This window comes from Labrus mixtus, chromosome 11 (genome assembly GCF_963584025.1).
Source record: "Labrus mixtus chromosome 11, fLabMix1.1, whole genome shotgun sequence".
Lineage (NCBI taxonomy): Eukaryota > Metazoa > Chordata > Actinopteri > Labriformes > Labridae > Labrus > Labrus mixtus.
Window position 1 is genome coordinate 17224375 of NC_083622.1, and position 24201 is coordinate 17248575.

Genomic DNA, 24201 nt, shown 5'->3' on the forward strand with positions numbered 1-24201 from the left:
ATATTCCTTTTTAAACTTCATGTGCATTTTAATAGGCCTATCTATCTTCACATTCTTTGAGACATTTTGATTGCTTTACATTGTTAACAATTGCTAAGTACAAGCTAGGAGCATGTCTTCCTCCTCGACAGTGTGTCAGCAAGGTTACCTAAATATTTATATTTCTGTCAACTTTGCTAAGAGATACTATATTTGGTTTATGTTTAAGCATTGCAACAGCACACACACAGTTTGCATTTGATTCATGTGAGCTCAACAATCACTGCTGTCTCTGTAAAGAGTCATTCCCAGAGCACAAATCCTACACAACTATTTTGTAACTTCGATAAACACGGATAGATGAGTTGCAGATGAGATAGGAATGCGCTCTGGATGGAAAAAAGGACTCCAGAAATGTTCTGACTTCAGTCAAGATTTGCTCAAGGAATAAAAGTGAACCATTTGCTGCTCACACTTGCCCCTGCTTGTAAACGCCCACGCATGTAATGTGCCCCATTGTCCTCACTGGATCCTCCTGGAAGTTTCATAATACTGAAAACACAGCTTTTAGCTAAGGCCAGTATGGGGAAAAAAGTTTTGGCTTGCACCTCAGTTTTTCATTGACCATTTATACATCATTCTTGGCATAACCTGGAAGGAGGGGCAAATGTACTACAGCATGTTATCAAATGCCAAAAGAGTTAGACCATCGTAGTACAAGTAGAGGAGATTTGGATCGGTGGAGAGTACTTTTTTAAGTGCAGTCCACTTGTCAAAGCACGTTACTGTCAAATGCTTCAATATCTAGCCTGTCCCCATTAAAGGCTCTGGCAGAACAAGTTTCCATTAGTGTTGCAGGGGTAACTGCAGGCGTTTCTATTGCATCTGTATAGCACATGTTGCATTTAATTGAAATAAATGCAATAATCTGACTCACTCAGAGAAAGTCGGAGGTCCTGTCCCTGGTCAGAACATGACCCCTAAATGTAGAAATGATTCATTTGATATCTCAAACAAATGTTTGTTTTTTTTGTGCAGGGAGGGGGAGAAAACCCCTGACCAACCACTTGACTCCCCGGATATCAGACCGAATTAACACTTGTGTTTAAACATCGTAGTTTGTGCAACTTACAACACAAACAGTTTAAAGTTGAATTTTTCCTGGCAACAGAAGCACAAGCGTCAGACAAGCCAGCTGAATTCCCGTAAATGGAGGGGAGCTGGGAGGGAGACAGGAGGGAGGGAGGGAGGGAGAGTGCAGGGTGTTCAAAACACGTGGCCGCTCAGAATACCGGAAGTAAGCAAATTCCCAATATGTCTGCGCCCGATGAGGACACGTTTGCCGAGGAAGGAGCCGAGATGGAAGAGATGGATGAAGCTGGCAGCGACGATGATGAGGGAGTAGACATGGAGGAGGAAGGAGCGGGCGGAGAAGGAGAAAAGAAGGTGTACGTCCCCGGGATCGAGCCGCTTCAGCCCGGAGAGGAGCTGGAGATGGACCGGTCCGCGTACCGCTTGTACCACGAGTGCCAAACAGGCAAGCACAGGCGGCTAAAAATAGCCAATAATGACATCTTTTATCATAAAGAATACAGGAACTGCGTATTTAATACAGATGTAAATATGTGTTGTTTGTGTTCAGGTGCGCCATGTTTGAGTTTTGACGTCCTGAGAGATGGCGATGGAGAGGGCAGGGAGCAGTTTCCTCTGTCCATGCAGCTGTGTGCGGGCACACAGGCGGACACAGCTCTGAGCAACAGGTACAAACCTTCATATTTACAGTCTATGATACACACACACATATACACACATACACACACACATATACACACACCACTGGTTATAAATGCTTTCTGTGAAAACTGATGAATCTGACTTTGAAGTTATGATAGGTGTGCCATTATTGGAATCAAGGCAGCAGGGATAGAAGAAGTATTCAGACGATTTAAGCAACTTTCCTGTAATATTTAATATCAGGGATATTTAATACAAGTGAAAATGTATAAATGTAAATCAGAAATAGCACAGATTGATAGTCAAAAAAAATGACAACAAAGCTCAGGCCAATTAGCGTTACCTGTGTTGTCTTTGTTATTGACTTACGGAGGATCATGTCAGAGTCACCATGCTCTCTCAGGACAAACTTACTGTACTTTATCAAATAAAAAATAGAATGAATCAATTATATGTAAAATGTCTCAGATGTGTATACAATAGACAGCCAGTACAATACTGCATGGATATTCATTATGACAGTGTTCTGATTATTATTAGGAAAAAATCACTGATCCAAAGAACCTCGTAGAAGACACAAACAAACAACAGGCTAAACTTTAGGACACAATTTACACTGGCAGGACAAACACAGATGGAGAGGAAATGAGCAGCTTTCTTTGTTGTTTTTGCATCCTCTCCTCCTAACGTTGTAGTCCCTCCCACCTGAGGTGCAAACAGAGGAGTCAAGGAGGAGAGAGGAGTCAGAACAACAAAACAAGGCGGCTGTTCTCCATAGCCCTCCTTTCAAAGTAACTTTGGTCACAGAAGCGTTATCTGTCTAGATCTGTGTTTATTGTTAACAGCTGAATTTTGTGAAGAAAGGAGTGACTAAATTTAAATGATCATTAAGCCACACGTGTAAATAATGGGACTTTTATCTGCAAGGCTTTTCAAAAGATTGCATATCCTCTTGAAGATTTAGTCTGAGGTGACTCATCAAATCTGCAGTTCATCACAACATCCTGAAACTGAAAACGGCTGCCTCTGAAGATTGGGATGTTTTTGAGAGAAACACAACAGTTTGATAATTTCTTTGTTTTTATACTTGGACTCCAAACAAGAACAAGAACATATTTCTATAATTCAGAGTAGGAAAGTCTGCCTGTGTAATTAAAATAGTTCAAGTCAGAAAGTAAAGACGAAAAATAGTTCAAATTCAGTGCAACATTTTTTGTCTTGGTTTTATTTTGTTTAAAACTCTTCCAGATTTTTCTTCAATCATGTAAGGAACAAGTCCATTGTATAGATACAATGTCTCTTTTTCATCAATTTGAAGTTCGTACATGCAGTACAAGTGTGTTCAATGTGTAACTATCAGGACTCTTACAAGTTGGAGAAGAGGATGTCAGTGTAAGAAAACATTAAATATACACATTTTAAATAAGCATAAACTTTTAAAGTTAGTGTCAAAGAGGAATAATTCACAGTGCAACAGCTGCTTTTTGTTTTATTTTGTTGATACACTGTTTTATTTCTCTCATGACATCACTGTTAGATGGAAAAATAGTTTTCTTCTTCTTTTAAGAGACACTAAAAAGATCACTTAAAGGGTGATGGATAATATTTATCAGAGTTTGTTTATATTGCATCAGAACTAAGTCCTTGAATACAGATAACAAACCACATCAGATACTTCTCTAATACGTTATTTTTCCGACCAACAGCCGACTCTGAATAATGAAAATGTTTTAAATGGACACAGCACTCTGTAATAATGAAAAGACCAAAGAGACAGTCGACTCTGTCATCTACAGCTTCATAAAACACACTCTTTCTTGCAGACTTCTCGTTTTGCGCATGCACAACCTTCATGGAACAGAGAAAGAAAAAGAAGGGGAAGAGAGCAGTGATGAAGAAAGTGATGACGATGAGGAGGATGAAGATAAGAAGCCAAGGATGGAACTGGCCATGATGCCTCACTATGGAGGCATCAATAGAGTCAGAGTATGTTGTTTATCATTTTATCTGAAGACTAAAACATCATGTCTCCCAGTATGAGAAGTTTCCCTGGTAAAGGTTTCTACTGTCTGATTCTGTGTCTCATATTTCCAGGTGACTCAGCGTGGAAAACAGTCTCTGGCTGCTGTGTGGTCGGAGAAGGGACAGGTGGAGATATTTGACCTCCAATCTCAGCTGGATGCCGTGCACAGCTCTGCTGCCATGGCAGCTTTTGTCAACCAGCAGAAAGAAGCTACAGCTCTCTTCAGTTTCTCAGGACACATGACTGAAGGATTTGCAATTGATTGGTCACCAACAGTAGCTGGTGAGTGAGGACTGCACCTGCAATGTAAAAAAGCAGTTTGTTTTTTTCCCAAATATAAACCGGGCCTGAACACGGTTACCTGTTGAACATAATGTCGTGATACAACGCATGCATGACTTTATGTAATTATATAGTGGGCTTAGTTTACAAGACAGGCAAACTATATATATATATATATATATATATATATATATAAATTCCAAAAAAATAAAAGGAACATACGGTTGAGTCTGCCGCCGCAAATCAGGGAGCAACGAAAACATGACAGCTACTTCACTGACTTTGAGGCTATTTTTGAGTCCTTTGAGTCAGAAACATCCAGAACACTTTGGGATTTCTTGATAATGGAGGCAAGGATCGATTATACTTTATGTCCACGTTGTGTCATACTTTGTGTCATAACCTCCGTACCTCCTCCAACAGTGCCAGGGTCAAGGAAGTGTAGCGCGGTCAAGCACGGAACAGAGCACTCACACTAGTCAAACAAACTGAACTTTGAGGATGAAGTGTGCTTTGGCACAGAATATATTTCCTAATGTGAATGTTCCCTCAAAATAAAAAAAAAATCCTTGATTCCTTTTAAATGAAATGAAATGAAATGCATTCATTTGCTTAATGATACCATCCCATGCCAGAGTCTGATTGAATCACTTGAGCTTCGTCTATCGGCACTTAAAGGATATGAAAGTTGTCCTAATAACCTCTTAAATATTTTTTTTATATGAATTTGCTCCAAAGCATTTGACACTGCCAGGGTTGCAGATAATGCCCCAATAATGTGGCGGTGATTTTAACAGAGCTTTAGTTTGTGCGTTCACACAGCCAAGATTCTCAAGACAGCTGTGCTTCCTGCATTTAGCTGCTGCAAACGTGTTGCTTATTGCCTGGATTAAGTGTAACTTTTTCTATTTGTCTAGTATCATATTTTGTTCTTGTTCAAATGTTCCTCAGCTGCCACGAGACATGCTGATGTTTACAATTTGTCATAATTGCAAACAACACCTTTTTTTTTTTTTAAGTAAACACGCTCATGGTTAGATGGGGAAGCCCTGGGCTGACCTTCAGAGTTAATAACCACTGTCATGTGACCACTTAGCATGATGGCTTAGTCAAGCCAGATAATGAAGAGATATCCTGGGTATGTGGTTGAGCTCGCTTCATAGCACAGGCCTCAGGCCAGCTTAGTAATGTGAGAGTAAAAAGAGAAGAACTGTTTGTACCTGGTGTATGTGTCCGGAAACCCAGCATCCAAAAATTCTGTGTACCTTCCAAGCTGCAATCATTGTATGCCAGAGATGATCAAATCACTTTGTATAAAAAAATGTTTACTTTAGGTTTATAGGAAAATAGAGCTTAATGATGAAGTGCTGATGGGCCAGCAACTGCTCAGCTTTCAATGTCCAGCATTTTTAAGCACTTAGAGCCACATCAGACCAAAACAGTTACTTTACTAAACCCATGATGCAGCTTCCTACCTTTATTGAGAATAACCTGGGTTATTCTCCTCAGTATTCACATTACAAACAAACTGTATTCGTTGTGCTAAAATATGCACAAAAACTAGTTGGAACAAATAGGATGGAGTCATTCAGAGAGGAATCATCATTATGGCTGTGTGTGTGGAAGTGACAGAACCGACCAATCAAATGGAAAAGAGGGCATCGATCAGTTTAAAACATTTGACCTATTAAAAAAAAATATTCTATTAAATTCATCTGACTTCATCTAAATAAGCTGACATAAAAAAAAAACGTGCAAATTTCCGATTAAGTTAGATTAAGTACGACATTATGTGTCTATTACAAAATAAATGTAGATGTTCTGTTTGTTCTTTGTCTTCAGGTCGTCTTGTCAGTGGTGACTGCAAAAAGAACATCCATGTCTGGGAGCCACGGGAGGGAGGGACTACATGGCAGATCGACCAACGACCTTTCAGCTCCCACAGCAAGTCCGTGGAGGATCTGCAGTGGTCGCCCACTGAAGCTACAGTATGTTTATAGGAAGATAATGACGTAGTAGAGGGTCAGACTGGGGGACTGTTTTAAGTACACAAGGGCCTGATGCGATATGTTTGTATTAGACATGCTTGTTACATGTCCCCCATGCCCCCTGACCTCACTGATCCTAAAAAGCTGGAGTGATTCACTGCAGAAGAGGAATTCCTTGCTCACCAGCTCACTGATGTTTTACATGTGTTTGGGTGGAAGAACAGGTCGTGTGGAGGGGGATGAATGATCGGAATGAGTAAAACTATGTGCCCTTCTGAAACACCACCTGTTAACGCTACAGCTATGTGCTATCACAGAAACGCAGACTAAAATATGAAATGTCTTAGTGTCAAAGCTATTCAGTCACCAAACTGGTTTATAGTATGTGGATCGGAATCCTATTGCCGGGTTGTTGTTTTTTGTTACCTTTTTGCTCATATGAATTTAGCATGTTGGTGATGATGTTGACTTTGTATTTTTATTTTGCAATTCAGCGAGCATGGCAAACCGAATGAAACACAAATGATTAACAATGAAGGTTCAAAGTCTCCATCACTAAATGACACAGTGAATATGATATAATGTGATACACACAGTAGAGTGGGTAAAACAACTGTAGCCTTGCTTTGTGTATATTTGTGTTTATATACTCTTTTTCCTCACAGGTTTTTGCATCGTGTTCAGTGGATCAGTCAATCCGTGTCTGGGATATCCGTGCTCCTCCAAACTCCATGCTTTCAGCCAATGAAGCCCACTCATCAGACGTCAATGTGATCAGCTGGAACAGGAGCGAACCATTCATCCTGTCGGGAGGGGATGATGGGCTTCTGAAAGTGTGGGACCTGCGTCAGTTTAAGGTAAAAAAACTCAAATGTCTCATTTGAAAAGAACTTCACACTAAGGTACTAATTCGAAGACATTCAGCTGTTTCCATACAAGTATGAATCATTGCCTGCTAATGCATGACAGGGAGTGATGCTGTTACTGTTTGGTTTGTGAGTGTCATCACGACATAATAACCCACCATTAGAGCTATAAGACAAACATCGCTAAGCTCTTTTTGTATTACAAAATCCGTTCATCAAACACCTCCTCAGTCAGGCAGCCCCACCCAGCTAATAACACTGGTGCACAGTGGTGTGTTGTTATTGCACCCTCCTTCCCTCTCACACAGGAACCATTTTTTAAATTTACTTTTAAAACAGGCACCCAAATCATTTCACTTTCTGTGTTTTCGTTAACCAAAACAGAATACACATGTTAATCAGTGAACCTGTTTGACACTTATGTAGCCTGATACAGTACAGGATAAGAAAACTTAAAAGTGTCTGTGTTCCACCTGTACCTGTAGACCGGGCGGCCTGTGGCAAACTTCAAACAGCACACTGCTCCCATCACGTCCGTGGAGTGGAGCCCCATGGACTCGAGCGTGTTCGCTGCCTCGGGTGCCGACGACGTCCTCAGCCAGTGGGATCTGTCCGTGGAGTCGTGTGACGTGGGTGCCAGGGTGGAGGGGGTGAAGGACTTACCCCCCCAGCTGCTGTTCCTGCACCAGGGTCAGTCAGAGATCAAAGAGATCCACTGGCACCCACAGATCCCCGGTGTGATGGTCTCCACAGCCCTGTCAGGGTTTAACCTGTTCAGGACTATATCAGTGTAGTGTGTGTGTGTATTTGTTCTGAGTGTGAATGTGTGGAAAAGAAACATACGATGTTTGCTATTTTAGTGGTGCACATCATATGTGTGTTAGGAGCAATAATGTCCAGTATGTTCAAAAATGTATATAACAAGCTGTGCAGCTGATAATTGCTCCTTTTGACATTTATTGGCCAACATGGCGCCATAAGGTGTTATAATCTTTACCTTTAAACTTTCTGTATGTTCTACAGATTAAATATTTTAGGCATTCCCTGTTGCATGCTTAAAATAAAATGTTTAAAAACCCACAGTTGTATTGTGTTCATAAAGGTTAAAGGTTAAAGATCTGTTTTTATCTTTCCCATTGAAAGGACAGAATGGCTTGATTTCAGGAAGTGGTTATAGGAAAAGGCCTAATCATCTTTAGATTCAACACTTCTCCTTTGTGCTCCAGTTTCGCCCTGGAGTCATTTCTAAAGGGTGAAGAAGAAAAAAAAAAACTCTGAGCCATTCCGGTTGAATATTTAAAAATCCCAATAAGTGTTTTATTGTACTCACAGTAATCCTTTTGGAACCACGGGATAAAAAATGTGTTTACATCCAGCATTTTCAAAAAGATGAACACAATGGTCTGTCCCTCTTTACAGCACAATGTAATACAATACTTTTCTTTTTTTTTCTTTTTTTTGAATAACCAGCATTATACAAGAAAGAGACATGTACATTAATACACCACTGGTGAAGAATTACAACTGACCCTTGAATTCCCAAGATTGTCTGAGCATTTAAGTATGAACCAAACTGCAAAAAAAGAAAAGCTTTGGTATGTTAGAAACATTGTAAATCACTGCAATAAGACAACGGGTCAGATTTTGTGTGAAAAACAAACATCACACTGTCTAGATTTGTAATGTGACAAATTCACAGTATTTAACTACACAGGATTTATTCCCTTTCACAAAGTCTCTGGGGTCAATTTGTAAAGCTTAAACAAGAAGAGAAGGCCCGGAGACTGTAATAAACATGCAATATTAGATATGACTATTAAGACATTGATAAGGCACAACAGGGTACATTTAAGAAAGCATGCAGCTCTATTTGAGGCATTAAATGTGGAGCTCACAGCGCATGTTGTGTGCTCTTAAGACGGCAAATGTAAGACATGAAAACTTTACAATGCAAATGTATTAATTCAGCCTGAATCAAGCTTTCACTGAGAATCGATATCACGGCGAAGCATCCAGAAGAACTAAGTCAAAAGTGCTGTTAACCTCTTTGTTATTTATCTACATTACAACTTGATATATCTTTTGCAAATCTGTTACCCGGGCAGATGAAACATTAAATGTCTTTTCCAGTTGAGCAACATCGTCAAACTGTAATCTTCCATTAAGTCCTTAGAAATCCAGTTTGCATTCTTCCCAAGCCTCCCATTCAAATGATGCTGACATGAGTTTAAGGAAAATACAGTATACTTGATTTAGTTGGCAGCAAAGATTTGTTTTCAAGGGGTAACTGCACCTGCTCCCTATAAACCGATTTCATCATCAAACTCATCCTCAAATGTGTAGCCTCGTCCTTCCTCTTCCTCCTCCTCTGAATCAGTCTCTGAGTGGCCGCTGTCGACCCTCCTCCTGTCCAACGAGGTCACTCCTTCATACTCTGAGCTGTGTGATGAGGCGGGACTAGGTGGCAGATCTGATCTATGATTGGCGATCTCCGCTTCACCTCCACCTCCTACACTCTCACCTTCACCCCGTGTTGGACTAAGACACTCCAGCTGATCCTCGTCCTGGAAGTCGAACCCTTGACCCTCCTCCTCTTCAGATGCGTGGCGAATGATCTCCTCTCGCTTGTCACTGAATCGTACTTTTGGTCGTAACCCCTTTGGCTTCATACCATTCCCATCTGGTATCCTGCTGTCCCCGACCTGGTTTCCATCCAAACCCACCAAGTCCTTCCCGTTCAGCATGTTTACAGACATCTCACTGGGCCCTTTGCCTTGCTTTGAGCCCGCTGAGGAGGGGCCGTTTTTGAGGTTGAACACATCCTCCTCATTGGAATCGAGCCCCAAACCGTCCATCACACCTAGTACATCTCCCAACATGGACGGGCCCAGATCCAGGTCCAGGTCGAATGAAGACACCGATTCAGAGTGCTGAAGCTCGTTGTCCTGTTGGCTTTCAGAAGCATCCATATGAAGATCACTGTGGTCGTCTGTCACCTCAGGCTGAGCCTCAGATCCTGTGCTTCCCTGGTCATTGCTGGCCTGGCTAGGGCCAAGTGTGGAAAGGAAGGAGGTGTCCCCAAAGGCGTCGCCACCCCTCCCAATGTGCATGGTATGGCGAAAGTCACCTAATGGGGCGGAGATCATTGTAGGATCCAGGCGGGGGGCCCGGGTTGATTTGTGCAGCGGCATGACTGTAGACCAAAAAAAAAGAGTGCAAATTAGGAAGGGGGTAAATTCTTATTTAGGAGGGATGTGTTAAATGACAGATGTGACACTCTGAGCAAATAAGATAACATGGTGTAACAAATAACAGCTTCCCGATAAGACTGGGTCGCTGGAACACTTCACCATGTTGTGCAATGTTGGAGGAAAGCAATGAGCATTTTGGCACTGTGAAGGCTTTGACGGCCATGCTGAGACTTGTACTTGAAACACACTCATGCAACGCTAGCACATACTTTCCTCTCCCCTCAGGGGTGACTGTGGACCAAAACAAGATGTTACTTTCTCTAAAAAAAGAAAAAAGAAAATAACTGTGTCCTATGACACCTAAGTCACTGAGCCGAACTGCTTTGGAGAGAATTCTATTCAAATTTCAGCATGACAAAAATAGGCCAAAAAGGCAACATTTGAAGTGAATCATTGTCACACTGTCGATCTATTTGATAAGTTCTAACAAACTAAGTAACATTAATAATGTTTTTTTATCAAGATCACCTGAAGCCGAAGTGGGCCTACATTTTAGAAAAGACTTTTGTGTGTGTGTGTAAGTGTGAGATATATTTGGGAGGGGGTTTCAAGGCCTTCCCTTACCCTGATAACTTTCCAATTCTAATGAAAACAGTTTCATTTTATTGTTTGATAAGTAAGTTATTACCCTTACGACGAGCACGCGAGGGTCACACTTATTTACAGAGTAGCGAAGGTAAGGTTCAGAAGTTAAACTAATCAAACTGAGTGAGCGTCACCGAAACGTGAAAACAGAGGGAAACTTACTTTTAAGAGAAGAGAATATTCTTATCTTCGGTCGGCTCCCTCTCCAGTATCCAACGCTTTCATCTGGCTTTTGGCTTTCGCTTCTCTCTCGACTTTTCCCTCGCTCTTTTTCTCGCCGTCGTTTAGTGTGAGTTTTCTTTTTCTTTCCAAAGGGATGGGCATGGGGCGAGGAAGTGACGCGACACATATCGGGGAGAGCTGGATCAAAGAAGCTGTCGACTTCACCAGACAGGGTTCAATATAACGAGGTCAACAGTCACCTCAGAGTCAGACAGGGGGCTTCATGTTGAGGGATTTGTTACATTTGTGAGCTGTTATTGATTAATAAACAATAGGATAATGAAGGCTGGACAGCAGGGAGTATATGTAGCCTAAGAAAAGTTTATAAATATTCTGTTAACAAGGAGGACTATCAGAATCAGAATCAGAAATAGGCCTACTTTATTAATCCCAGAGGGAAATTCGGTTATATTATTATTATATTATATTTATTCGGTTATCAAATGCTATGTTTTAAAGTCAACTTTAATGTTATGTAATAGACATAAGGCTGTTTTAGACGACTATCAATTGAAATTAGCCTATACCACTCCTACAATGTTTATTTAAAAAAAAAATGTAAATAGACTAAACGAAATCAGAACTTTTCATTTTACATGGCGCTGTGCTGTGAAGCAGAAATGTGTCTGCTGTCCTACAAATAAAATGGAACTGAACTGAATTACACTATTTGGATTACATCACTAAAGTTAGACTAGCTCTTTAATTAAACGTAGAATATATATATATTTTTTTTTTTTGAGGCTGGATTTACGTTTGTTATAATTGGCAACGAATGACAACAAATCACGAGGGAAAAATCAATAGGCTACTTTCCAACTCAGTCTAAAGCCTATTAGCTTTTCCTGGAAATAAATAGATAAAGTTATTAAACAGCCAGGCACTTCAAACTAGAGTAAAAAAAAAGGCTACTTCTAACCTATATTTAGCTGATAAATAATACACAATTTGCAAACTTGTCAGTATTTTTTGGGTGCAGAACTGAATATTCAAATTAACTTAAATTGCCTTTGTCAGTGTGAACCAAAGAACCAGTTGATTATCAATCGTTTATTTTCTTTATTTGTAATGAAGGTCAGGGTATCACACCTTTGCGAATAAGACAATATTTTTGTGTGGTTAATTTCATTCTATGACTATCAAAATGCATTTAGAATATGCATTTAAAATACCAGAAGCCTTAAATATGAGCAAATTTGTGACTGTTGAACATAAATGCCAATAATGCTAAAATCCTTAAATTAGACATTGAACCCGTGTGCCCTCCCTCTGCCTGGGCTACACTGATTTATATTAAAACTCATGCTATACAGGGGAGCTTAATGCTGCACCAATATACAAGGCCAATGTAATTTCACACTCAAATTGTTATGAAGGGCTTGACTTAAAGTCTACTGCAATTACAGTGGAATGCATTCAGTGAAGCAAACCATTGTGTATTGCACCACTGAGCTGACGACAGTTCAAAGTGTGTCAGTCTGATGCTGGTTGGCAAATTTAAAAAATACCCTACGTTTAATCACACAAACAACCAAAAGGCTAATAAGAAATCCATTAGCCTACATGTTACTGGTACAATACAAATATAACTAGAATTTGGATCAGCAACAGGAGCGGAGTGGAGATGTGTTAGAGGAGTCCATAATATCCAGCTTCCTCCCATAGGGTTAAAGAAACAAGCACCACCAAACAGCAGGTACTCATACAATGGTGCTGGCTCGGGAGTCATTGTTTATGAGATCTTGTCACAAATGCTCAACATATTTGCGTGATGATGTAGCCGACAAGACAATTGGTACAAATTATTCATTCAGCAGGAACATTATGTCATTCACTGTGGGAAATGGTCTGGAAATGACACTCAATACAGTAACTCATTCATTTCAAAGTTGTGCAATCTGAACTTAGAAAGGATATTGCCTTTGAAAGAAAGATAGTCATACTTGTATGTAGATTTGAATGGAGAACACTGAGGTTTTTTTTACCATTATGGTATTTACTTTATAGTTTGTACGTTAAAAAGGCACTACCTATAGTCTAAATTTAATGAGAAAAAAAGGTTGTGTGAGTGTTGTTAGTACAGGAAAGAACATTATCAAAATAATATATAAAAAATGTTAAACCTGGTTGTTCGGTGTCAATTTAGCCTTGAATTATAATTAGACTACAACAGTTAAGGCTAAACATAATTTGTACTCCACAGACTTCCAAAAGGTCTGGATGATTTTGGGGTTCAAGTGTGGGAGAGACTCACAGGAAATGGCTCCCCTCTCTGGTACACACAAGGTCAAACAAACACACATCCTGCAGCTGTGTGTGCTAAACAGAAATGCAGTGGGAAACTTGTATGAACAAAGAGTGGGCCTAGGTGTTTCTACATTATGGTAGCCTATTTTTTTGTTTAAAGGACTTTTTTTATTTTTTTTATTTGGTAACAACATCAAACAAAATATGCATATTTAAAACGTTCATTAGGCTAATTAACGTTTTGTCGAAATAGTGTCGTATCTTTTAAGAGTTGCATCAACGTTGTTAACGATAATAGTGAGAGATAATAGCTATACATTGGCGAATTCGTGATATATTTAGATAGTACTTATTGACTATAGTTTCGTCAGGCTTGTTTTTTTTTTAACCCTGCACTGTAATTTTTAATATTTAATATTTTTACTTTATTTATTTCAATTAATTTCATTTGAATTATTTTTACTTGAACATATGTTCAGATTTAATAATTCCAGTGATTTTTTTTTTTTTTAATGTTCTATTTTAATATTTATTTTCTTTCCCCTGTCATGATGCTTTTGATGTCTTGTGTGAAGCACTTTGAATTGCCTTGTTGTTGAAATGTGCTTTATAAATAAACTTGCCTTGTTTTCTCTTTAACAAAAATATGTGTGTACGCATAAATTAAAGTAGGTGTTACCACGGTTACCGCTGAACCCCTTCTGCCTGTGAGACTGTGTTCAGGGCTTTAAATCGACGTCACCGTAGCGTCACTGAACCTAATTTTACTTATCTGCCATTTTGTATCTCCACCATCCGGTCCGACGAAGTTGGTTGTCAACGACCAGGGAAGCGAATATACCGAAATCGACAACAATTTTTAAAGTGCATCCTGATTTAAAATATGTTAGAGTTGAACTTATTCGCATAGGAAGTCACAATTGCGGTTGGTTTAGTGCTCTTTTGTTAGTTTAACGTGTCAGACCTTATCTTGTTTACCTTTTGCTTTAGCAGGAGAGCTAACGTGAACGACGTTAGCAGTGTCTCTCAGCTAGCCAGCTAGCTTAGCTAGCGAGCAACAGCCCCAGCGTTAGCTCTCAGCGGCTAACTGTGAACTGAGGCGAAATGGCGGCGAACACGGCACAAGCAACACCTTCATCCAGCTGGTAGGTCTCAGTCTCCTGGGCTAAACATCAACCACAACAGACGTTTAATAACGCTGCCTCTATTAAGACTGTTACTGTTATATGTGGTGTTTTAGTAGAAATGTCTAACGAACATCTTAAATTGTTGATAAAAGCCTAAGCACAGGGTGTTTACAAGTATTAGCACACACAATTAGCCAGACACAGGCCAATGGTTTGGTTAACGTGAACCGTGATAATGATATTCATTTGACTGTATTGTAATAATTTGTTGATTAATAGGTTAATTTTATTTAAGTCTAATGTAACACCCTCCAACATTGTAACTATGTCCGTGTTTAGTCTACACACTAAGGCCACTGGTTAATTGGATTGTCTTTTGTCAGCGATTAGAAACTGCGTGACTCAATTACAAGAAGATGGTGAACTTAAAATTAAACAATCCTGGATACAAGTCTGTCTGAAACATTAGAGGAAACTTTATTCTTCTCATGCCTGCTGTTGAATATACATTTCATATAGTTTTATGTAATGTTAGAGTGTTTATCAGTAGACTAGTTTTGGTCAAATTGTCTGAGAATTACCTTAAATATTCCTGAATAAGGTCAGGCAAACTCAGTTCTCCAATAATAATACATGTTTTTCTCTATATCCAGTATGGAGCCGCATATCACCAGGGCCTTACCAGTGTTGTTCCTACCTTCTGATGTTAAAGACACCCTTGACTCAAGTTCTTGTGTTTTTTTTCTCCAGGTCTTACGGTGCAGCTGGAGATGCCCAGGTTCACGAAAATCCTGAATGGGAGAAGGCGAGACTAGCACTGGCCTCCATTAACAAGAGTCAGAACTCAGCTAAATCTGCACAAGCAAACCGGACCACAGCAGAGGTGTGACTTCAGATTATTGTGTGTTTGGTATTAAAATCCATCTTAAGGTGATCCCAGATATGAAATTGTGAGATCTAAAAGTAAAAGTGGGGAGGAGAAACATTTTAAGAAATCCAAAATGTGAATTATACTATACAAAGTTGGTGTTTAAAAAAAAAAAATACAACAAAAACACCTTTGAAATACTTGAAAGATATCACCCAATTAATAGTCACAGCATGAACGCATACTCAAGGATTTTTATTTGATGGTAAACAGGTCTTACACATCTACTGTTTTATAAAATATATATGTATGTATATATACATATCAAGTGTTGGTTTGTGATGCGTTTATAAAAACGTTTTATAATATTCTTGGAGCATTGTCCCTCTGAGATGATTTCCTTTCTGTTCTGAATAATAATACAAAGATATTTATGTATTGGTTTAATTTTAGGCTGGTCAGTTTCAGCCAACAGTATCCGATTCTACTGCCATGCCGCAGCAGCAGCCGCAGCAACCACAGCAGCCACAGCCACCGCAGCAGCAGCAGCAGCAGCAGCAGCAGCAATACTATCCATGGTACCAGCAGACTCAGCAGCATTACCCTGGATACACATACCCGTACAACTACTACTACCCAATGGGTCCAGTAAGTACATAGAATAATTGTGTTACCATGATAACACATTATTCTGATACAGGACATTCAATGCTTTAAACAACACAAGCCACAAGTCTTGTTTGTCTGAGAATGACCTTAAATATTCCAGAATAAGGTCAGGCAGAGTCAAAGTGACATGTTTTTCTCTATATCCAGTATGGAGCTGCATACCCACCCAATCAGTATGGTGTACCACCAGGGCCTTACCCAGGACCTCCAAACTCTAATGGACAGGTACATGCAAGAATTTGCTTAAAAAGTAAAATGTTTTTAATTTGTACAAATTCCTAGCCTTAATTAGGCTACATTTTTGTACGCCATTTTACAGAGGAATTTGAAAAAGTTTGATTTTGTTTGATGCAAGATTTTTTAAAATCTTTTCTTATTTCAGCCTCCCCCAGTGCCAGGAATGGAAGACCAGTCCTCCAACTATCCCCCTCAACCACAGCCTCCTCCCCCTACTACACCCCAACCTCCCCAGAGCCCTACCACATCAGACAAACCACCTCCTCCTCCACCCCCGCCCATTCCTCCCCAATCCAACTCCCAGTTCCCCCCTCCCCCTTCTCCAAGTTCCTATAGTGCCAACAACTCCATGCCATACCCACCGAATGACCCCAACCAAATGCAAATGTACAACCATTCCCAGACAAGGCCTAACTATGGACAGGGCTTCCAGGGCCAAAACACCTACCAGCCCTCTCAGAATAACCCGCAACACCAGCAGCAGCCGGGCCAGTACCTGCCAGGGCTTTGCAGAGGAGACAACAAAAACCAAAAACAAGGACAGCAACTCTGGCACCGTATGAAACGTAAGATTTACACTAATGAGGTAGTTTATGTATAACATTTTCTACAGCATTTGTTGAAGTTTTCTTTGATGAGGCATACACTTATGTCATCCATATTACAGATTCAATACGTTCTGTTGTGTACAATAATACTATTCTTGTTAGAACTAGAAACTCTAGAAGACAATTTACTTCATGGCCAGATTGAGAAAATGATACCATATAAAGAACTTTGGATTCTGTAGGGTTTAGACAGGGTGTCAATTTGAGTTAATACAAACATTGTCATTTAGTTTAATTTGTTAATTGTTTTCCTGTAATATTCTTTTGTTCAGAGTCACCTGGGACCGCTTCTGTAAAGTTCAATATTTCCAAGAGGCCCTATCAGGTTCAGTGTGGTCCAGTTTCCAATCAGGCTTTCCCTCCAGGCGAGCAGCCCTCAGGGTTAAACCCGTCTCCTTCCTCCCCAGCTAGTGCCACATCTGCACCCCAAGGTGCTCAGACAAGGTGAGAACTTTTTGACAACCCCAGATTTCTTTTTATTCTTTCAATCTTACACTTGTAGCCTTGCTCAAAAGCTTTCTCTCCAGGCCCCAGGACTGGCCCCAAGCCATGAAGGAATATGTCCAGCGCTGCTTTACAGCCTGTGAGACGGAGGAGGACAAAGATCGTACAGAGAAGGTTCTGAAAGAAGTTCTGCAGGACCGATTAAAGGACGGCTCTGCCTACACCATTGATTGGAATCGTGAGCCGTTACCAGAGTGAGTTTAGTGTATTCCTAGTTTGTATATATCAGTTGTTATCTAAGCGTCTTGTAAAAGTTGTTGCCTGCTGGTTGAACTTATACATTTGGATCTATGTTTTCATAGACTGAAGGCCAAACAGTCACGTTGGGAATCAATTCAACCCCAGAGGGCATCAGATGGCTCAATTTGCCGTGGTGGAAGTACAGCAGCCGCAGCTTCAAGAGGCAGGGGTGGTGGACATAGACTTGGCCACTACAGAAATATATTTTCTCAAAGGAGTCCATCTTCCAGTTCCTCCCATTCCTCCTCCCGCTCCCCGTCCCCCTCTCATGGCCGGCACAGGGACAGAAGCAACCAAAGGCACAGGCGCAGGTAAGACTATTTTTCCCCTTTGATTTTATTTTGGTTGTTAAGGTTTCCTTTAGTATCTCAATTTTTTAAAATGTCTCATGTCTCTGTTCCAGTGATTCTGGCTCACAGTCTGACAGCAGCATCTCTAGTGACCTCCGGCCTCAGCTGTCAAGACGAAGCCAGAGAGGAGCCCGCGGCCGTGGTAATGACAGAGACAGAGGACGTGGAGGTGGAGAGAGAGGGCGAGGAAGAGGAGGAAAGGCCAATAGAGGAAGAAGGTAATTTACTAAATATGTTTAACAAAGGTTGCACTTTTTTAATTGATCACTATTCTTATGGAGAGGCCACATTAAGGACTGAGTGTGTCCCTTGCTACACTATGAAACTGTGATAGCTTGTGATAAACCCCTTACTGTTTCCTACAGAAATATGGAAGATGCCAATGCAGCTGTTGGAAAGAAGAGGAAAGGCGGCAATGCTGGTCTGGATTTCCATGATCCCAACAGAGAAGCCAAGAAGCAGAGTAGAGCAGCTCGTTTCCACAAGCAGCTTCGCTCCGAGCCCCTGGTTCTTTCCATCCATTCACTGGACCTGCCTGATGGAACTCAGGAGGGCCTTAGCTGGGAGGACTGCCCCATCGTTGGAACATGCCAGGACATCACAAAGCACTACCTGAGGCTCACCTGTGCCCCAGACCCCTCCACTGTTCGCCCTGTGTCGGTAAGTTGAACTCTTCTGTCTGCCTTGTAATGTGCTGTAGTTTAGTAGTTCTGTGATTATGTGTAGCTTTTAGAGAATTTGTTACCCATAAAGGTAAAAGAAATACTAAATATGTGTTGTTTAGCCTACTTTGTAAGAACATAGTTTTTAAAAAACAACAACATGGAGGGCACAGGGATTGCATATGACCCTTGAGCATGAACATTTCTCCTTCTACGTCTGCCAGACTGATCTAAATCTGAACTTGTTGTATACCTCAGGTCCTCAGAAGATCCCTGCAGGCTGTGAAAACACACTGGAAAACCCACCAGGACTACACCTATGCCTGCGAACAGATGAAGTCCATCCGACAGGACCTCACGGTTAGTTATCTTCATACACATTACTTTCCTTTTCAGTCTTTTTAAAATGTTTATTTCAGACTGGATTCAGTTTGTCTTATTCTTTTTTTATGTTTATATTTCTTCAAATCGATACCCAGGTCCAGGGAGTTCGTACTGACTTCACAGTGGAAGTGTACGAGTGTCATGCACGCATTGCTCTGGAAAAGGTGAGCCATTGTCTTTTTGAAAAGGGACCAGCATAAAGGCATGACAGTGCTTTTTTTTGTTGTTTTTTTAAACTACTTGTTTTTGTCTTTAGGGAGACCATGAAGAGTTCAACCAGTGCCAGACCCAGCTGAAAGCTCTGTATAAGGACCATCCCTCTGAGAACATCGGAGAGTTTACAGCATATAGATTGCTGTATTACATCTTCACTAAAAACTCTGGAGGTATACCCACATTGTTTTCTCTTGAGTCACCATGACACATGACATCAATGTTTTATTTCCACATGTTAACTTTAGCTGTTCCTCCTCCTCTCAGATCTGACCACTGAGTTGGTATATATAACCCCAACACTGCGGGCAGATGTTTGCGTGGCTCATGCACTCGCACTCCGTGCTGCCTGGGCATTAGGAAACTTTCGCAGATTCTTTAAGCTGTACCTTGAAGCCCCACGCATGGCTTCGTACCTCATTGACAAGTTTGTAGAGAGGGAAAGAAAGGCTGCACTCCGGGCCATAGTCAAAACGTAAGAGGAGTTCTTGAAGCATAAAGTACAAAATATAAAATATATATATTCTATATTTGAAACATATTCTGACCACTATGCCTCCTTTTTTCTTCTGTTCACAGGTTCAGGCCTTATGTACCAGTGCAGTATGTGCAATCCAGTCTGGGCTTCCCTTGTTTAGATTCCTGTATGACCTTTCTTAATGGGCTAGGTGTCTCATTTACCCCAGCTGACCCCGAAAAGATAGACTGCAAAACCAGCACAGCTGCCTTGGCTGCTTCCTAAGGGATGGAGGGGGGTATAGTACCATGAAGGGTGGGATCTTTACATATACAGTGTAATGCACTTGAGACTTCTCAGCCAGTACAGAGTAGTTTGCAATCCTAAAAATATAGAAGACCCATATAGAGGGATACATGACTCATACATGACATTTCTGAACAACAATGTGATTTTGACACTCAGATTACTGTTTAACTCGCAAGTCTGCACATACAGTCACACAAAGATAGAAATTTAGCCCCATTCCCATCAAATCTAACAACATTTACAATGACAGAAAAGTGAGGGAACAGATCAGATTTGAGATGATCATGCGGTCTCAGCACTTAAGAGGCCAAGAAGTCAGAGAAGCAGATCAGAGAGGCACTAGCTCGTCATGGTTCCTGTTCCTTTCGCAGCATCAGATGTCAAAGCTAACAGTGTTCTGTCATGTTTTTTCCTTCCTCAAGTCAACAGCTTCAGGACCTGAAGTTACAAGCCCTGTCCTGCATAAGGGAAACGTTAAAGGCAATTCTTCAAGTTGTTGATTCAGCTGTCTCCTGTTTGAAGCAAAGCTGCGCACGATTCCCCAAAAGAGACTGTGAAACAGCAAGGTGAGAAGATGCCAGCAGTCTGAAAGAAGAGTTGGTGGTTTGTATGTCCTGCCCTGCACCCCGTTTCCTGAAGGCACCTAAAGTCGTCCTCTCATCCTGTTCCTTGTCCCTGATTTTATGGCCCATGAAAGCTATGGACTAAAGTCTTTTTCCAGATTTAATTCAGAAGAACTTGTTGGTCACAGGCATGAAATGGTTGGCCAGCATTTGGGGAAAGTCTCCATCTGATGCGCATTGACTCTGTTTAAGAGAAAGGATACAGGCACAAGTTTGTCGTCAAGGTGATCCCCTCACTCCTCCAAGCCCCTGACACCAAGCTTTATTTTAACGATCCAAGCCTCCTGAGGAAGATAGGAAATCTGCCTCCCATCATCCTCGGGGAGAATGTCTGCCAGCACACGTGGAATCCAGCACGCATTGATTGAGCCAATCCTTCATCCACGGTTGTCTTTTCTGCACCAGCTGTAATTCAGATGATCTTGAGGTGAATTCGTGAAATTGGAGCATCATTGGGAAAACCTGCCGCTGCTGCTACAAGAAGGATTAACAACGAGTGGTTTGTATGCAACACGTGCCTCTGTGTTTGCAAAGCTGGTAAGAGAAAGGGACTTCTCTGGAGGAGCTGAACGACGGAACAACAGAGGTGTTTTCACACATTTCTTCCGTGTTAAATGTTTTGTCTTGTGTTTAGTGGACAACAGTATTGGGCTTTCTCTTAGGAAATGATAAACAATTATGGAGTCCCAAAGCAGATTTTAAAGAAAATAAACAGGTTCATGTTTGACAGATGAATTTAGTATCATAATAATTGGATAATAATACGAAAATGCCAAAAGCCGAGTCAGTAATATCACAGAAATGTTCCTGCACAGATACATGCTTCTGGTTTAGTATTTACACTTAGACAGGTTTAACACTGATGTGGACAGTCATGTAATAAAGAGGGAGGTGCAAGTCGAGTGAAGACTAGTGCTTTTATGTCCATGTATCAATAATTAATTAATTTTCTAAAATAAAGCTAAAGTTTTAGCCTCTTACTTTTGAACAGAAAACATTCAGCCTTAAAGACTTTTTTGAAGTGGAGTTGTAGTTGGATTTCTCTGTGTGTCTTATCCTCAGGAGGTTTTTGCTTCTCAGGACCTACATTAATCTTGATTGGGGTGCATGTGTCTTAGGTGATATTTTTGCCGAAAGTGATGTGTCGCAATACTTAAAAAGGTGATCAGCCAGCTCCAAAATAACCGAAAATGTTCACTTAAACAACAAAACCCTCAACACTGACTTTCCATAAGCTACACTGTTAGCCCTTTCCAGCTGTCCTGACATTGAAAACATATTTTCTATATCGTACAGTAGCTTTAATTAAAACAGTATTGAATTACCCTTGTGCAAACACACAGCCTGAGGGACTTGACGGTGAAGTTAAAGGAGGCAGGCTTGCTGAACAATCAATACTTCAATACTCAGTAGATTTATTTTGTAAATATTGTATGATAGTGCTGTGATTTATTTTCAATTGGTGCATATTGAAGGTTTTTTTTGTTCACACATGGGTAAGTGTGATTTTCTTTTGTTCTTTTTTTTGTTTTTTTTAGACCATTGGTGTGAATATGTAAACTTAACTGCAGGATGAAGTGGTGGGAGTGGAAAATTGCTAGATTTTTCCCAGTAAAGCCTGAAAATATTAGGGAAGACCTTTGAACCAAATTGTGAATTGCAATAAGTGCTCTCCATTTCTGGTCATATGTAAAAAGTGTTTGTTAAAATTGTCCTTTCTGGCAGAAAGATCACTTGTATGTTATAGTTGGCAGATGTTTCCATGTAAAGCTTGTACACATTCAGTGAAGAATGGGAGCGTCATTTTTCGATACACAAGTAATGTGAAGGCCTTCCATCAGGCTCACAGCACGTCCTTGTAATCCTTGATTTTAGATTTGTTCTTCCAAACTGTTCATTGTTGACATATTTCAGCAAACATCTTGTAATAACAATGATCTCAACATGTTTTCTTTCCTCCCACTTTCATTTACCTCAACCCCTGTCCTCTTTGCTGATTCCCCCTCCCCCCCTCCCCCCTCAGTCCCCTACACCTTCCTCTCACACACCACCAGACTTCTCATCCTTCAGCTCGTTGTAGTGCATTGCGGGAGAACACGGGAGTGATAAGTGGGCGAACAACCACCTCCAGACGCCGCCAGCCGAGGAGGGTGAATTGTGAGCAATCCAAGTCTTGGTTTGACCCACAGAAGTTGAAGCCAATTAAAATACATGGGAGCCTCACTCAATGAAATGTGGAAATGTTCTGCTGCTGCTAATGTAATTCTGCTGCTAAGACAAATATTTCAAGAATTTTCCTCTGCAACCTTCTACCTGTTCAGTTTGAAAAACAATGTTTAACAATTGACAGAGTTACCGTATGCTGGCTTCTGTTTGTCCAGATGCATATTATACATCTTTTGGTAATTCCCATGGACCCCCCCCCTTCCAAAAAAGAGGATTAGTGCTGGTAATACTGGTCGTTATGATCATTTCTTTAACAGAATTTATTTGATTTTGAATAATTTAACTTTCCTGCTAGATTAACAGACATAGATCTGCAAAAGAGCGTCTTGTGTCTGGACATACTGAACCTGCTGTTATCATATTCACCTTAAGTAACTTTTCATTTTCTTTATAGTCTTGGTCTTTAATAAGTAACTTTTCTTTTTTTTAATTTTATTGCTGGTGTGTGCTCCCATGCCAAGATGCTATTATTTGGTTTCTTCACATGTGATGAACTTCTCTGATATTTGTGTAAATGTACGATTTTTCACTCCTGACTGAAGTGTGAACATCTCTCAGGTTTTCAGCATTGATTCAGCCCGTCAGAATGTTTGCTTTATTCTTTTTTTTTTCAAGTAGAAAATTCCCCCGATAGACGACTAACTTTATACATTTTCATTTTGGATGCTTTTGTGTTTTCCTCCCTCTGACGCCTGATTCATATTTCAGATTGATTTATTTTGTTGCTCCCACGTTACAGTATTCATCGGTCTTTGTAACTCTTTCCTATTTGACACTAGAACAAACTCCCATGTCCCTCACTTCTTCAAACCCCTTCCATGTCCTGCTCTTTCCTTTCTTAATCATCTTCATCTGATTTTGTCTTCTCTCATTTTCTCTCCCTGCATGCTTTCCTCTCCTGCTCTCCCCCCCAAACCTCTTCCAGTATTTGTCCTTTTCTCATTAAAATTGTTTCCTTTTAATGTTAAGTATGTTTGTGACTGTTTGCCTTCTGTGCAATAGTCACAATCTCTAGTAAGTATTGTATTTCTTCTGTAAAGCTTTAAGTTTATGTTGCAACTCACTAACAACTGAAGGTTTATCAGCAATCCCTCCACCCTGTCCCCAACGTTCACTTCTCTACAGCTCTGACAAGACAAACTGCCATTTTGTAAATATTATGTACATTTTGAACAAAACGAATAAAATACAAGTATAATAAGCATCCAGTGTTTTCAAGTTATGGTGCATTTACCGAGAGGTTGAGAAAAAACTGAGCGGAAAAACAGTTTGATCTGGAGAATTTATTATTGATTTCAGGAATGAGAGGTCACTCTAACATTGAGAAGAGAAAGGGCCTTAGTCATCCAACCTTCTGTGTTTTATTGCATACAGCTTTGTTTTGGCTTTTTGGCCAACATGGAAAAACACTGAAAATGATTTTGAATGGAGTAGTTGGAAAAAAGTTTGAAGATAGCCACTAAAAGATTCAAGAGTATACTAAGAGAGAAAAAAGAGGAAATGATTGAAAGCAGTAATGAAAGATGAAAGATAAAAGAACTACAGTA

At 40.4% G+C, this 24201-nt stretch overlaps 3 protein-coding genes across 4 annotated transcripts; 2 read left to right on the plus strand and 1 right to left on the minus strand.

Moving 5' to 3' along the window:
• Nucleotides 1–1259: 1259 nt before the first annotated feature.
• grwd1 (glutamate-rich WD repeat containing 1) lies at nt 1260–7950 on the plus strand. The gene is made up of 7 exons (XM_061050360.1): nt 1260–1516; nt 1622–1739; nt 3537–3699; nt 3808–4018; nt 5861–6006; nt 6672–6863; nt 7358–7950. The coding sequence occupies exons 1-7, from the start codon at nt 1294–1296 to the stop codon at nt 7664–7666; spliced, it is 1362 nt and encodes a 453-aa protein (XP_060906343.1). The 5' UTR covers nt 1260–1293; the 3' UTR covers nt 7667–7950.
• Nucleotides 7951–8160: 210 nt separating this feature from the next.
• On the minus strand, nt 8161–11033 carry cdc42ep5 (CDC42 effector protein (Rho GTPase binding) 5). Its single transcript, XM_061050362.1, has 2 exons — nt 10871–11033; nt 8161–10065 (listed from the first exon to the last, which is right to left on the minus strand). The coding sequence occupies exon 2, from the start codon at nt 10061–10063 to the stop codon at nt 9173–9175; it is 891 nt and encodes a 296-aa protein (XP_060906345.1). The 5' UTR covers nt 10064–10065; nt 10871–11033; the 3' UTR covers nt 8161–9172.
• Nucleotides 11034–13946: 2913 nt separating this feature from the next.
• Nucleotides 13947–23858, plus strand: leng8 (leukocyte receptor cluster (LRC) member 8). 2 transcript variants are annotated; one of them, XM_061050364.1, is made up of 15 exons: nt 13947–14322; nt 15055–15187; nt 15626–15820; nt 15989–16066; nt 16224–16644; nt 16959–17130; nt 17214–17384; nt 17493–17741; nt 17834–17998; nt 18146–18440; nt 18701–18802; nt 18922–18990; nt 19083–19212; nt 19307–19514; nt 19619–23858. In XM_061050364.1, exons 1-15 carry the CDS (start codon nt 14282–14284, stop codon nt 19779–19781), a joined length of 2592 nt encoding a protein of 863 aa, XP_060906347.1. In that variant the 5' UTR covers nt 13947–14281; the 3' UTR covers nt 19782–23858. The 2 variants fall into 2 exon arrangements, with proteins under 2 accessions (XP_060906347.1, XP_060906348.1); XM_061050365.1 differs by having other exon boundaries at nt 15641–15820.
• The last annotated feature ends 343 nt before the right edge of the window (nt 23859–24201 follow it).